Below are 14,405 nucleotides of genomic sequence, written 5' to 3'. Positions count from 1 at the left end.
GGTCCTGAACCTCAGTTATGGTACTCAGGCAGTTTGAGTTTCCATCTGGTGCATGTGTAGGAATGGTTATGCCTAATCAGGATTCACCAGGCATTTCAAAATTGGCCAGTCCACACTTCCCAGTGGATTCAGCTTCCATGGTACTCTGACTGCCAAGAACAGTTGGGAACCCACTTCTGCAAGTTCCCACTGTCAGGACAACACAGAAATCACATGTCTGCTTGCCAGGGGTGAGCTCTGGCAATGGTTTGGATTGCTTTGTGCAGCAACAGGAGGGAGAGCAATTTCAGCCATCAAAGCAAATATCAGGTGATGAAGGTGCTATATGCCCAGGGCAGGACATCAGACATGTATTGTCATCACGGTGACGTACAGAATGAACGCCTCACACACACACCCCACCAAAATTCTACCAAAACCTTTAATTGAAAAACTTCACAACAGGTACACACACACACACACTTTTGGAGATGCATAGCGGGCTATCCCATCAGGATCTTGTCCGCTAAAGTGGGTGCCTCCCACCCACACAGTGAGCTGCATGGGAGGCATTGCATCTTGGGAACCAAACAGGAAAACCCCAAAGGCAAGCAAGCAAACGGAAGAAAACCTTGCCGAGGGAAAAGGCCACAGGAGGAAGGCGGCTGTGGTTCTAGGAAAACCTCTTCTTTCATTGTATTATGATTCATTTGTAAAGAGGAAGTGGGTTCTGAGAAAAATACTTGAAATACTCTCTCAGGGGGAGAAGGCAGGTCTTCACCAGGTGGTCAACTTTCTGGGCAGCCATCTTGGCTCTGGTTCTGGTCTGGGTTTCCAGGGACTGCTGCTCCTTAGGTGTTAGGGCCGAGTGTTTGCTACCAAGGAAAGAGTCGCCTGTTAAAAATACAACACTGGGCTGGGAGGGAACTTGAAGTCCCTATAACGTTGCCTGTGGCCTCTAGGGTGTGCCCTCAGGCCTTGCCTCCTGCCTCTGGATAGATTAGGAACAAGCAGGGTTCCCAAAGACAAACTCCCGCCCCAAGACAGTATCTCATTATGTGGCCCTGGCTGGCAGGGAACTTACTATGTAGACCAGGCTGGCCTGGAAACAGTGAAATCTGCTTCTGCTGGGATTAAAAAACAAAGGCCATGAGGCAGGCAGTGGTGGTACATACCTTTATCCCAGCACTTGGGAAGCAGAGGCAGGTGGATTTCTGTGAGTTCAAGGACAGCCTGGTCTACAGAGTGAGTTCCAAGACAGCCAGGGCTGTTACACAGAGATACCATATCTTGAAAACCAAAAGGAAAAGAAAAAAAAAAAGCATGTGTTCCACTTCCCATTACGCCCAGCTGAGACCTTTGATCTTTGATCCAGCCCAGCATATCCCCTTTTTGGTGTGCAGAGGGAGCCAAGAAACTGCCAGAAGTGGATGTGAGCCTTCCTGGCAGGGACACCCACAGAGCAAGGGTAAAGATCAGTAAGACCCTTCAAGAGTGCACATGTACTGTTCCTGGGAGGCCTGACACAACAAACCCAGTTTACACAAGTGTTAAGCCCGTGCTCTGGGGGCTCCTAAAGTATGTGAGCCTCATCCTAGAGTCCTCCCAAATATGACACTTAGCATCACCTTTCTGTGTACCCAAGCCCTGGGGCAGTTAAAGACCATCTCCATTATGGGGTGCAGACAAAGGCAGTGAGTGACATGTCAGAAGGCATGTCCTCTACTTTCTCCCCGTCTTCATGTGCAGATATTCCATGAACTGCCTGTGAACTTGGCAAGCTAATTCCTATGTCAGTGGCCAAGAGTCTTTTACCTCACTGCGAAGCCACCCTCCAGGAGTCAAGTGACCCTAGGTATTAGGTGCAGGTGCACCCAGCCCTCAACTTCCTTGGGGGTCTCTAAATCAGAAAGGAGGTGAGGCTGGGGCCCAGGAAGAGAGAAACTGTCCCTCCATGGTACAGGTCTGGCAGGACCCCATGGTGGGGCAGCTAAAGGGGAACAGGTACCTCTCAGGCAGCCACATGTACTAGGATTGGCAGGACCATAGGGATTCCTTCTAAAGCATGCTTGTTGTTAGGGAATAGAAGACCTGTGTGTGGCAGTCCTGAGAGGCCCACAGCTAACAGGAGTAGAGCCTGGCATCTTTTGCCAATTGTTCAGCCCATTCTCTCACTCTCCTGCCTATTCCACAGTACCAATCAGAAAAGGATGCCAGGCAGGAGACCATACCTTACTTAGAAACATCCAAAAAGAATGTCTGGGAAAGTATGTCTCCTCAGCCCCATTTCAACCCAAGTCCTGAAAGCATCCAGGAGGGAGGAGCAGGTGGTACCTGACTGGCATAGTGACTGGGAGCCAGGAGAATGCTGGGATGGAGGAGGTGGGTGGGAAGTTTCCAGAAACTCACTATAGGGCAGGAAAAGACACGACTTGGCGGTCTCAGAAGACACAGTTCAAACTGGCTGGATCTGCACGCATCTGTGAGCAAGTGGGTGTCTGTGTGTGGGTGTGTGAATGTGTTAGGGAGTTGCGTCAGTCTTTAAGAATGAGCGTGTGGTATGAGCACGAGCGTGTGTTGGGCAGGAGCTTCGGGAGGCTGAACTTTCTCCTGAGGATGAGGAAACTCTTGTCCAGTCCTGAGGTATCGGGTGAACATAGGGAGAGTCCCTCAGTGTGCATGGGCACCCTGAGCCCTAGTGTGTCCAGGGTTGTGATGGATAAAAGGTTGCTCAGGCACAGCTAGGTGGAGCAAGGGACCCTTTAGGCCTGACTCTATCAGAACGCACGGTTTCCTCTGTCTCTGAGTCTTTGGCCCTCCGCCCTGAGAGATACCTCTTCAACCCTGGGATGTTGCTCCACACCCGCACAGCATTCTGGAGGACTCTGCTGCGGACGTCCTGGAGGGTCACAGCTTCCAACTGTGGAAGAAGAGGGGGCTGTGAGTCAGCGGGACACAGATGCAATCTCCTCCCCGTGGGGCACACGTCAATAGATCATCCAGGCCGGTCATGGCTTCCTCTGCAGTGCCGCCCACAGGATACCCATTTTTCCTTACTCACCTACCAAGAACTAAAACCTGAAGATCATTTGGATCAACTCTAGAAAAACACTTCACTGAAATGGGTTATGTTCTAGAATAAGGTAACGTTCCAAAACACTGACTTCTGAAAAGACAGAAAATCTCTGGGTGGTGGTGGTGCTCACACCTTTAATCCCAGCACACGGATGCAGAGGCAGGCAGATCTCTGAGTTTGAGGCCAGCCTGGTCTAACACAATATCTTCATAGATGGACTTTCATAATTTTTTTTCTTTTTCTTTCTCTCTCTCTCTCTTTCAGGGTTGGAGTAGGCAAGACAGAGTCTCACTAAGTAGCCCTGGCTGCCCTGGCACTTACTGTGTAGATCAGACAGGCCTCCAGTTCACAGAGATCCTCCTCTTTTGCTAGGATTAAAAGCAAAAGCATGTGCCACTGTACCCAGCTTACATTTTGTTGTTGCTTTTTAAAGCTTTCCCACACAATACAATTTCATAGAATTCTTTGCACCATGTAAAATTTTTCTATGAACCAGATTCAGCACAGAAACAAAAACCTGAGAAGGAGCCCACAAAAGAGAAAACCACAGACCAACCTCCTTTTGCGCTTGTCAACTCAAAAGAGTCAGCCTATAATATAACACTTTCTGCAGGCTTTAGCTGTGTGCTGGCACACAGCAGCCAAGTGGGTTTTCCTAGGGATGCCAGGCTAGTTCATCCCAGCAGCGCTGACCACATACTCCACCCCATTACCAGATGTGGGCAGTTGGGGGGGGAATAATTCAGCCCATCTCACAAATCTTAATAAAGAGCCCTTGAGGCTGGGCATGGTAGTGCACACCTATAAACCCAGCACTTGGCAAGCAGAGCCTCTCATTCCTGATTGACTTTTCTGTATCCAGAAAAACTGCATGATACTTACGAGTCCCCACCCCCTCTTCTCCCATACTAGGTCCCGCTCCCCAGCCCTCTGTTGTGTCTCCTTCTGGGAGGTGGGCACAACAGGTTTCTTCCTTTCTTGCTGTCTCTCATCGCCTATATCCAAGATGGTCGGTCAGTCATTCCTCATCCTCTACAGCTATCTCTGACCCACTGGCCCAAATCGACCTTGGAGAGAACTGACCGCTGGGCCCCAGGTGGTGGTCACACTGATGGTACAGGTAAAAGGGGAGAACATGCACATGAACATGTGAGTGCATGGAGTGGTCATGCATGTCATGTGGAATGTATGTTCTGTATGAGGGGATGTGCCCGTCTGTGCAAGCTGAAAGGTGAGAGGGGGAGGGGGCCATGAATCTGGGTGGCTGTGACTTGCATGCACAGGAGTGGTTGTGCATGCTACAGCAGGAAGGGGGTTGCCCTTCAAGGCTATCCCTGCAGGGGTCAGTGTCCTGAAAATCTGCAATCTGTGTCTGAGATGCCTAATGTCCTTGTGGCTCAGCACATACCAGGGTAGTAGAGGCCACAGGAGTGAGGGTCCCAGAACTGGGTACAGGCTAAGCTCCTACCCCCCAGGTATACCCACCTGGAAGAAGCGGTTTGCTGTGACCTGGTCATCCTCCGTCAGCAGTAGATTGTCCACAAAGAGCCAGAAGAAAGGCCGCTGACTCCCTGAGGGTGGTTGAGCATACTGCAGGATCCGGTGGAATTGGAACATGTACCAGCCTGCCATGAACCGGGGGAAGGACGGGTTCAGATGACAAAGGCCGGGTGGAGGGCCAGGATAACACATTTGCAAATGCTGGGCACCTCTGCTCTCCCATGGTGGAGATGGGAACACAAATGTCCATTTAGTCTAGAGCTCACCCGACAGCACACAGAGCTTGTGCAAGTCCACCTGCCAGTTCCAGCCCGGGGAAGCTGGCTTGAACTAAAATGTGGAGTGTGAGACTTCTGCCCTGTCTGAAGGCTGAGGTGGCATGAGGGAATACAGAGACAAGAGAGGACAGGGTAGAGGTGACAGGGTTGAAGACAAGATTCTTCAGTGACTGGAGCCAAAACAGTTCATTTCTCAAAACTCACCAGGGCAGCGGTTACAAGAGTAGCCTAGGGGCTGTGTCGAGCCATACACGAGGTCAAAGGGGCCCCATCTCTCCACCTAGGGAACACATACACGGTTATTATGGGACAAGGATGGCTCAAAGCTAAGTGCTTCCAAACTGGCGGCCAGCATTAGGGCCTCTGCATCCCACTTGGGGGTGACCCAAGTAGACCTCCTAGCTAAGCCTTGGGACCCACTTAGGCAGAGATCCCAAACACCAATGGCTCTCAGGAGAAGCCCAAACAGTGGTAGCCTGAGAACATTCCATATCTGAGATTCTTCCTCAGAAAACGTGCTTTTAAAAGGGGGGTAGGTCCTGGAGGGAGGACACAGCTCAGCTTGAGGGATTCCACATCCTTCTGGGAAATCGTGGATTATGCTGTGGGCCAGCAGCTGGCTGCAGACGGCAGGGTGGACATTGTCTGGTGGCCATAAACAATTCCCACTTAGTACCAGACGGGGTCACTCACTGGCCAATTGGGAAGAAAATGAAACAGCCAGCCCTAGCCCTGTCCCAAATGCAAGGAATCCTCTAGAGAACCCCTGCTTCACCCATGGCCTCTCTAGCCCTGGACATTTGTTTTGTTTTGGTTTGGTTTGGTTTGGTTTGGTTTGGTTTTTGAGACAGGATTTCTTTGTGTAGTCCTGACTGTCCTGGAACTTGATCTATAAATCAGGCTTGCCTCCAACTCAGCCCCTGCCTCTGTGCCTCCCTAGTGCTAAGATTAAAGGCATACACCACCACTGCCTGGCTCAAACCTGAACCTGGATGTTCTCCAGCCCTTGGGAGGCAAAGAAAAGTGGATCTCACTGAGTTGGAAGCCAGCCTAGTGTATCGAGCAAGTTCCAGGATAGCCAGGGCTACACAGAGAAACCCTGTCTCAGAAAACAAAAATGAAAACTAAAAAGAAAAAAGAAGAAAGGAAGGAAGGATTGAGAAAAGTTATTTAGAGGCTAGAGAGATAGCTCAGAGGTTAAGAGCACTGGCTGCTCTTCCAGAGATCCGGAGTTCAATTCTCACAACCACATGGTGGCTCAGAACCATCTGTAATGAGATCTGGTGCCTCCTTCTGGCCTGCAGGCATATATGCAGACACTGTACATAATAAATAAATCTAAAAAGAAAAAGAAAAGAAAGGAAGGAAAGAGAGAGAGAGAGAGAGAGAGAGAGAGAAACGAAGAAAGGAAGGAGAGAGGGATGGAGGGGGGGGGGAAGAGAGGCATTCCTAAGATATCTAAGCATGATTTCCCCAATCTAGAATAGGCAGGCCCCCACTTTCTTGGAGTAGTGGGCTGACTCCTAAATTAGGCCCCAACTTCTTGACTCTCGCTTTCTCTATGTCCCCAACTTCTCTACCTGATTTCAGGTGTGCACCTGAGATCCTACAGGGGCAATGACTGGTTGGGATCCGGCTAAAGAAGTGGCCTATTTAAGAGGCCCAAATGCAACTTGCCCTGCCCTCCCCCTCCCCCCATGCTCCCAGGAGGAGCGCAAAAGGGCTCCCACCACAGGGACAAGGCAGCACCAGCTTTGTGTTTGGAAGAGTTTTCAACTGCTGGCTTCTCAGCTCAAGACTTGCAACAATGAGAGTGTGGGGCAGGGTTGAGCCTCTCCACCCATGCATATCCGCCATCATAGGCAGCAGAAGCCAGCCATGTGGACTTCAAGATGTCTGGCTGCTTGCCCTGATCAGGGTTGAGGGGTGCATTCCACTCCTACCTCCCTCTGTGAGGCACAACAGTGTTGACTCCACTGGGGCTGGGCCACGGCCAGACCCAGGACCCCATGCTGGTCTAAAGACCTCTAGCGGTTCCTTGCACCCTGCCTGTTCCTTCCTGCCCTGACAGGGTTCCTTCCCTCCGTCACCCTCCTCCCAGGCCTGTCATCTCTCCCCTGGCACACCTGGCCTTGGCAACCCTGCCCCCCAACACCTCAACTTACATCTCTTCTCACAACATTGGAGACGTCTTCCAAGTACTTCAGTCTTCCCTCTTCCGAACCAGAACCACTTTCCAGAAAGCCCAAACTCTCTAGCTCTGGAGGGAGGACAGACAAGAGAACCCAGGTGACATGGGCTCTGTCCCCCGCAGGGTGGGGACGGATCCGTGACAGTGCGATCTTTCCTGCCAGGGAGCAGCAGCTTGATCTTTTCTGGCATCGGAGCCCAAGGACAAACTTCCTAGGGGTTACTTTGTGAAAGTCAAGAAATCGGTTGCAAAACTGCATTTCTGAGCCATGCTCTCACTCACTGGCTTAGGCCACCAGTGGGGCTGTGACTTCCATAGTGTGTCATGTTTGAACCAGAGTGATGACATACAGAGCAGGTGAATTTCCTTCAGACCCAGAGAATGAGAGTTTGGGCAAGTTGAGCTGGGTGTCCTGAAGGTATAGTGATACAATTGTAACCACCACATGGGTGCTTGTGATACACGGTGGCTGGCCGCGCTCCTGGTGGTATCCCAAGTGGGATATGATTTAGCCAGAGAACAGAGAGCCTTCAGGGCTCCGTGCTAGGTGGGCACATGGAAATCAGAACGGTCTAAGGGGCATGACTCCAGAAGACATAACTTGGGAGATAGAAAGAGGGTTCAGGAAGATGGGGAGGCTGGGGGAGGCTATATGGGAGGGGGGCGGCTGCCGGAACACAGTCTTCTCAGTAGCAGTCTCAGCTCCCCTCTACCCTGGTGGGCTTGCCCCTTCCCCATCCCTGCCTCCTCCTCTTGGGGAGCCAGGACCTTCCCTCTTGCTTGAGTGCACAGTTGGGGGATTTCTCTGGTTGTCAGATCCTTTCCTGGGATACTCAGTTCCCTCAATTCCAGAACTCTGAGGAAAAAGTTCGACTGGTATTTTTTTATTCTCTCTCTCTCTCTCTCTCTCTCTCTCTCTCTCTCTCTCTCTCTCTCTCTCTCTCTCTCTCTCTCTCCCCTTTCTTTGTTTGTTTGTTTTTTGTTTTTTTTCATGACAGGGTTTCTCTGTGTAGCCTTAGCTGTCCTAGCTCTGTAGATCAGGCTGACCTCAAACTCACAGAGATTGTCTGCCTCTCTATTTCCTAAATGCTGGATTAAATGCTCCACCGCTGCCCAACTCAACTGGCATTCTATTCTCAATCCCCGCTTCACACCTCAGATGCCAAGGACACCAGAACACTCTGAGTTCCTCCTGTCCCCTCTTCTGGAGTCACTTGATGTGATGACACTCACCTTTATCAATCTTCCCAAAAAGGTTAAGCACCCTCATGGGCTGTCTCTTCCAGGCAGACACTATCTTGTACATCTTCACAGGACTTGACTGGAAAGGAAATAGGAAAAAGAAAAGAGAGAAAAAGGCAAGAGGATCTGTACTAGTTGTTCAGAGAGAGCTGGTTGAGTTATGGTTAAGTGGCTCCTACTGCTGTCTTTCCCTGGATGGACAGCACTCAACTGAGAGCCCCCTGGGACACACTTGCCAAGTCCTGGCTGGCCCTGTAGTGACCATGGTTGTCCCTCCCTCCCTGGAGGCCAACTCCACCCACTCCCCAGGTCTAGGTCTCTTGCCTGGACCCCCACATATCTCAAGGGAAGCAGAGTAAGGTTTCTCTGAAGTTAGAGGATAACGGATCCTGGCAGAGAGTAGCTGTGGGTCCCAGGCTCTAAATACTCCAGGAGAGCAAAGTCATTCCCATAGCCCAGCAGCCTGAAACCCAGGTGACACCGAGTTCCTACTGGCTATATGCTACCTCTGCCTTCATCCCTAGGTTTTTTCCTACATGTCTCAACCCCCCAAAATGCCTTCTCTTATAAGGACACCCCCACTTCATGCAGGGGCTACCTCATTCCAAACTGCTCTCATCTCAAGCTCAGCTAAACGACACTACAAAGACCCCACTTCCAAATTAGGTTGCGTTTTCAGGTCCCTGGTTTTTGACCTTGACAGATGTTTTGGGGAGAGGAGACACACCACCCAGGCTTCTTCACCTTGGACTGTTTTGGCCCCTCTAGGCTTCACCCTTGAGATGGCAGCCATGGCTGCACACAGGATACCATGTTGGCTAAGCATTCAAGCCGATGTGATGGACTTATATGTCTGTGGAGGGGGCTCCTGTCCTACCTGTGACTGAAAATCATCCCTAGGCTTATAAGAAACAAAATGATGACCAAGGATACAGCTCAGTAAGAGCTTGTGAAACCTGTGACCCAATGAGTAATTCCAGTACTCATTGAGTTCAAGGTGATCCTCAGCTACATAGTGAGTCTGAGGCCAGCCTGGGCTATCTGAGACCCTCACAACAAAACACCAATGGCATCTGTTCTCCAGCAGGACAGGAAAGGGGCATTATGGCAAGAGCCTTATCCTGTGATGGAGGATGTGCACACTTGACAGTCAATAACCTGCCGCGGCAGATCCAGTACTGGTTGTCCTTACCCCCTCTAGATCATGGAAGGCCTTCAGCTGGTGACGCCACTTCCTTCGCCTCTGTAGCAGTCCGCTCCTAGTGAAAGGCAGGCACAGGAAGCAAACCCAGCAAGCCATGGCACTGATTCGCTCTGAGGTCCCGGGACCCACCAGGATATCCACACACTCAAAACAGTAGCATCTAGAGTCAAACCGAAAACCATGGTGAGCCACGTCATATTGCCCTCAGGGGACCACAGGACAGACCTGAGGGAACCATCTGTTTCTCTCTGGGCTCTTCAGAGGAGGGGCTGGCTTTGCTCTCAGTGCTGGGTGGGTGGGGCTGGCTGCAGGCTGGGAAGGGGATGTGCCTTGGGAGGACCCAAAATGGCGGCTCTCGCTCCCCTAAGTCTTCCCACAACTCGGAAACCTCTACATGTGTTTTTTCAAGGTTCTGGGGGAAAAAAAAAACATATGCAGGAGCAGCAGGGAAGGGAGACTTGAAGTCAGGGATGTAAAGAGGAAGATGTCCCCAGGACAGGGCAGGGACCGGCATGGGTGGAGCTCAGGATGGGATTTAACTGAAGGTAAAAAGTATTGCCTATGCCCTAAACAATCCTGCTCGTGACTCGTGACCCGCAGACCCCAGGCAGAGTACAAGTGCCCACCCTTCTATTTCTTAAGGACAGAGGGAGTGGCCATGTGGTGGCTGTGCTCCTGAAGAGAGACATCACAGATGCACATTTTCAGCACCTGTTTCTCACATTGGGAGGGGTTCTTTGGGGAATGAGAATGGAGAGTTGGGCCCTGCCACACCTGGTACAATCGGGGCTCTCGCAGATGAACAGGGTCTTCCCGAAGCAGCATATGGAGCAGTAACTCTGGTGCCCATCCATATCGTAAAGGAAGATGGTCTCCAGGAATATGTCCTGAGCAGGGGACAAAGGTGATTGTGCAATCTCCTCCAACAGTGCCAGCGAAGTCCCACTGCCTCCCTGCTTACCTTACACGGGGCACATATCCCCCCCTCAAATAAGGGGTGCTGTGTATACACCTGGAGACTTCCACAACAGAGGCAGATGTCTAGAGAGAATGGAGAAGGAAAATCGGGGAGAAGATGTAACAAAATAGTCCAAGGACCCTGAGAGAGACCAGGGAAGACCCAAGAACACGCATCAGGGTAATAGATCAGAAGACATCCCAAATGAAGGGCAGACATCTCCAAACCCCAGATGACTTTTTGTAGACCTGACATGTTGATCCTAAAACTCCCATAGAAACCCAATAACTCGCATCTCGGCCAATCCCAGAGAAACAGATCATTGACTGAGGAGCTTGGAGTCCCTAGCAGATACACCTTTTTAAAAAAGATTTAGTTCGGGCTGGAGAGATGACTCAGAGGTTAAGAGCACTGACTGCTCTTCCAGAGGTCCTGAGTTCAATTCCCAGCAACCACATGGTGGCTCACAGCCACCTATAATGAGATCTGGTGCCCTCTTCTGGCATGCAAGCATACATAGAAGGAATGTTGTTGTATACTAAATAAACAAACAAACAAACAAACAAATAAATAGAAGATTTAGTTCTTTCATATATACACATGCTCTTCCTGCATGTACACCTTTGTACCAGGAGAGGGCATCAGTTCCCACTATAGATGGTTGAGAGCCACCATGTGGGTGCTGGGAACTGAACTCAAGAACTCTGGAAGAGCAGCCAGTACTCTTAGCTGCTGAGCTATCTCTCCAGCCCCCAGATGCACATTTTAATTTTTTTTCCCTCCTTCTCTTTTAGACAAGGTCACATAAATGTCAAACTGGCTTCAACGTCACTATGACCTTCAACATCTGGTTCTCCCACCTCTATCTCCAGAGTGTTGGGCTACTGGGTGTGGCGACACACCCAGTTTATAGGGTACTGATGGAACCCAGGGCTTCCTCCAAGATGAGTGACACTCTACTGAGAACTCAGCGTAATCTTTTTTTTTTTTTTTTTTTGGTTTTTCGAGACAGGGTTTCTCTGCAGCTTTTTTAGAGAAGCGTAATCTTAAATTAGACTGTACTATCGGGTGATGTACACACACAAATTTTTGTTGGGGGAAGGGCTCAAGACAGGGTTTCTCTGTGTAGCCCTGGCTGTCCTGGAACTTGCTCTGTAGATCAGGCCAGCTTCAACCTCAGAGATCCTCCTACCTCTACATCCAGGGTGCTAGGATTAACGGTATACGCCACCATGCCCAGCCCAAATACACAAAAATTTTCAACAGTGTGCCTTAAACAAATCTGGTAAGGGGGATGGAGAGAGAACATCCCGTGGGCACCAGGATTGTTCCCCACCTTCTGGGATGGCTGAGTGAGGCTGAAGCAAGCCTTTCTGGCAGGGCTGATGCTCTGTTTTGCTGGGTACAGGCAAGCATGCAAACTCACCTTCGATGTTCCGTTGGTTCACAGTGACTTCATACCTGATGATCTCTGAAAGACAAAAATAAGTAGCCTCTTTCCTCTGGCTCCTCATTGGAACATGCATGGTAAACTTGTCCTAGGTGACTGGGACACAAGGAATCCCTCCACTGACACCCACCCAATGCTTGCTCTTGTCTGGGCTTGGGGCATCCTGAATGATACAGGAGCATTCCATGCATTGCCCGACTCTAAGGTCCTCATCTACGAGATAAGTTTATTACTTGGGTGGGGACTTACCTCTGCCTGGCGGGGGTGAGGTTAAGGACAACAGGTCCCGGGAATCTTCCAGTACGAGATCCACGCTGTGCTCATCATCATTGAGGCTAGGGGCTGGAGACAGAGAAGACATCATCACTAGGAGCCCTCACAGGGACACAAGATATATGCAGGAAAACAGTCAGCTACCTGTAGTCAATGCAGGGGTCAGGGGACCCACTAGACTAACCAGCCAAGTCATAGTGACATCCACCCACCCATCTGGGAATCAGGGACAAGAAAAACTGCAACATCAGCTTCAACTTGGTAGGGAGGCTGCGCCCTGTGAGCTATCCTTCACCCATCCACTCCCAGCCACCATGTGTTTTCAGGGAGGCCGTTTCCCAGAATCCATATGGCCCTGCCTCCCGCCGTACCTGATAAACCCCTCTAGGACCCACCTTCTGGTGACAGTCCAGACCCTCTGCTAAGGACCAGGAGGGAAGGGAAAGAGAGGAGGGGAGAGGGAAAGGAAGAAAGAGGCCTGAGGAACTTACTGGATTTCAGCCATTGCTCTTCCAGGTGATTGGCAGAGTCCGGGCTAGAGCTGTCCAGAGTCTCCAGGTCCCATGTTTCACCTGTCTTGGAGCAAGAATTTTTCTGGGAACCCATGGATGTTGTCTGCTAGAAGGATCTGGGTCCAAGGATGGTGGGTGGCTTGAGATCTCGGGAGGTGTCAGCAGGGTCCTCAGAACGCTGCAATGCGACGAGAGACGAAGGAAGAGGGGTGTAAGGTGCACGGGTGGGTCTCTCGGGGCCTAGTGGGGAATTATAGGGAGGAAGAGACAGGAAGGGACCTTAAGGCAAACAGGGATAAGAGCGGAGTGCTGGAAGGAGCCTATTAAAGGCCTAGGACGGTGGGGTTGAGGGTGTGGGGGCAGGCACTCAGGGGCGGGGCTTAAGGAGCCCTGCACGTGGGGGGGGGGGATTCAGGGAAGGTGTGGGGGTGGGGTGGGTGGGGGTGGGGCTGAAGGGATTTAGGGAACCTTGTGAGTGGGAGGGGGAGCATGTTCGGAGGAGGGGTTATAGACTAGTGTAGGAGGGCCGCTCAGGGCTGAAATGAGGTGGGGGTGGGGGAAGGGAGGTTCTAGGTTGAGGTTAGGGAGCTGGGAGATAGGGTTACTGATTGTATGGGGGAGATGGGTGGGGCAAAGGAGATATGGTGGGAGTAGGGATGACCAAGGGTTTATGAGTGGGGGAGGGGAGGGAGAGAGCCTTGGGTTGAGACAAGGTCAGTGTTGGAGTAGGACTTAGAGGACCATGCGGGTGATGTTGTGACTGTCCCTGTGGGTAATGTAAAGACCTGCCAACCTCTGGCAGCGTGCTTAATGAATTATCCTCTCTACCTGGCCTAAAGGGTGAATTCATTCATGGCCCCCAGTCCCTTCCAGGATACCACAGGGGCTATAATGGAGAGAAAACTTGTGGGGAGACGCTGGGAACACAGTTCCCGACTCCAGCTTCCATGGGCAAGGCTAGTGACTTATATAATGTTCAGGATGGAGGTCACTGCCCCGCGAGACACCTGACTATTCACCTCAGCCCAGTGATCCAGGCCAGCGCCACTGTGGCCAGCCCTGTGTCACGGAGAACTGATGAGAAAGTGGGTAGATTAGCGAGGAGGTGGTGGCGCACTCAGGAGGCAGAGGCAGGCGGATCTCTGTAAGTTTGAGGCCAGCTTGGTCTACAGGGCAAGTTCCAGGACAGGCTCTAAAACTATACAGAGAAACTGTGTCTCAAAAAAACGAAGGAAAGAAAGAAAGAAAGAAAGAAAGAAAGAAAGAAAGAAAGAAAGAAAGAAAGAAAGGAAGGAAGGAAGGAAGGAAGGAAGGAAGGAAGAAAGAAAGAAAAGGCAGATTACAGGAGACAGTGCTAAGGAATAGGGGCCCTGAGACACCGCATTTGCCCAGCTTGCTAAATGACACCTCAGCCCCCACAACTTGCCTAAGCTCCCTGCACATTGATGAACACTGTATGAGACAGGAGAAGCATCTGTTTTGATATTTGGCACAAGCTACACATTTCTACAGATCAGTCTTCAGGAGAGGAGCCAGCGTGGCCACCATACTGCTGCAGCTGCAGACTCTGGAATAAACCTGTTACTATCTGCCCTGGCCCTACCTGATCTACTTTTTCTCTCTTTATCTCTTTTTTGTTAGGGTCTCCTGCACCTCAGGCTGGTCAGGAATTCACTACTAATCAGGTTGACCTAGATTTCTCCCTTTCCTTCCTCCACCTCCTCAGTGCTGAGATTACCGGT

General features: G+C 50.9%; 1 protein-coding gene across 1 annotated transcript; it reads right to left on the bottom strand.

Annotated features, from left to right (window-relative positions):
• Nucleotides 1-685: 685 nt before the first annotated feature.
• Dnmt3l (DNA methyltransferase 3 like) lies at nucleotides 686-12,757 on the bottom strand. Its single transcript, XM_038343844.1, has 12 exons — nucleotides 12,643-12,757; nucleotides 12,128-12,220; nucleotides 11,855-11,899; nucleotides 10,432-10,511; nucleotides 10,245-10,357; nucleotides 9,459-9,630; nucleotides 8,258-8,345; nucleotides 6,999-7,093; nucleotides 5,038-5,113; nucleotides 4,541-4,680; nucleotides 2,814-2,899; nucleotides 686-854 (listed from the first exon to the last, which is right to left on the bottom strand). Exons 1-12 carry the CDS (start codon nucleotides 12,755-12,757, stop codon nucleotides 686-688), a joined length of 1,272 nt encoding a protein of 423 aa, XP_038199772.1.
• Nucleotides 12,758-14,405: the final 1,648 nt, after the last annotated feature.

The sequence above is a fragment of the Arvicola amphibius genome, chromosome 9, assembly GCF_903992535.2.
Source record: "Arvicola amphibius chromosome 9, mArvAmp1.2, whole genome shotgun sequence".
NCBI lineage: Eukaryota > Metazoa > Chordata > Mammalia > Rodentia > Cricetidae > Arvicola > Arvicola amphibius.
This window is presented reverse-complemented; position numbering and strand designations above follow the sequence as displayed.

Bases quoted from the DNA above. Each gene is read 5' to 3' on its own strand.
- Dnmt3l (XM_038343844.1), bottom strand. From the start codon at position 12,757: ATGGGTTCCCAGAAAAATTCTTGCTCCAAGACAGGTGAAACATGGGAC. The intron at 10,512-11,854 runs GTGAGTTTGCAT...CATTCTCTCTAG, and splicing joins GAACCAACGGAACATCGAAG to ACATCTGCCTCTGTTGTGGA. The intron at 8,346-9,458 runs GTAAGGACAACC...TTTCCTTTCCAG, and splicing joins CCTTCCATGATCTAGAGGGG to TCAAGTCCTGTGAAGATGTA.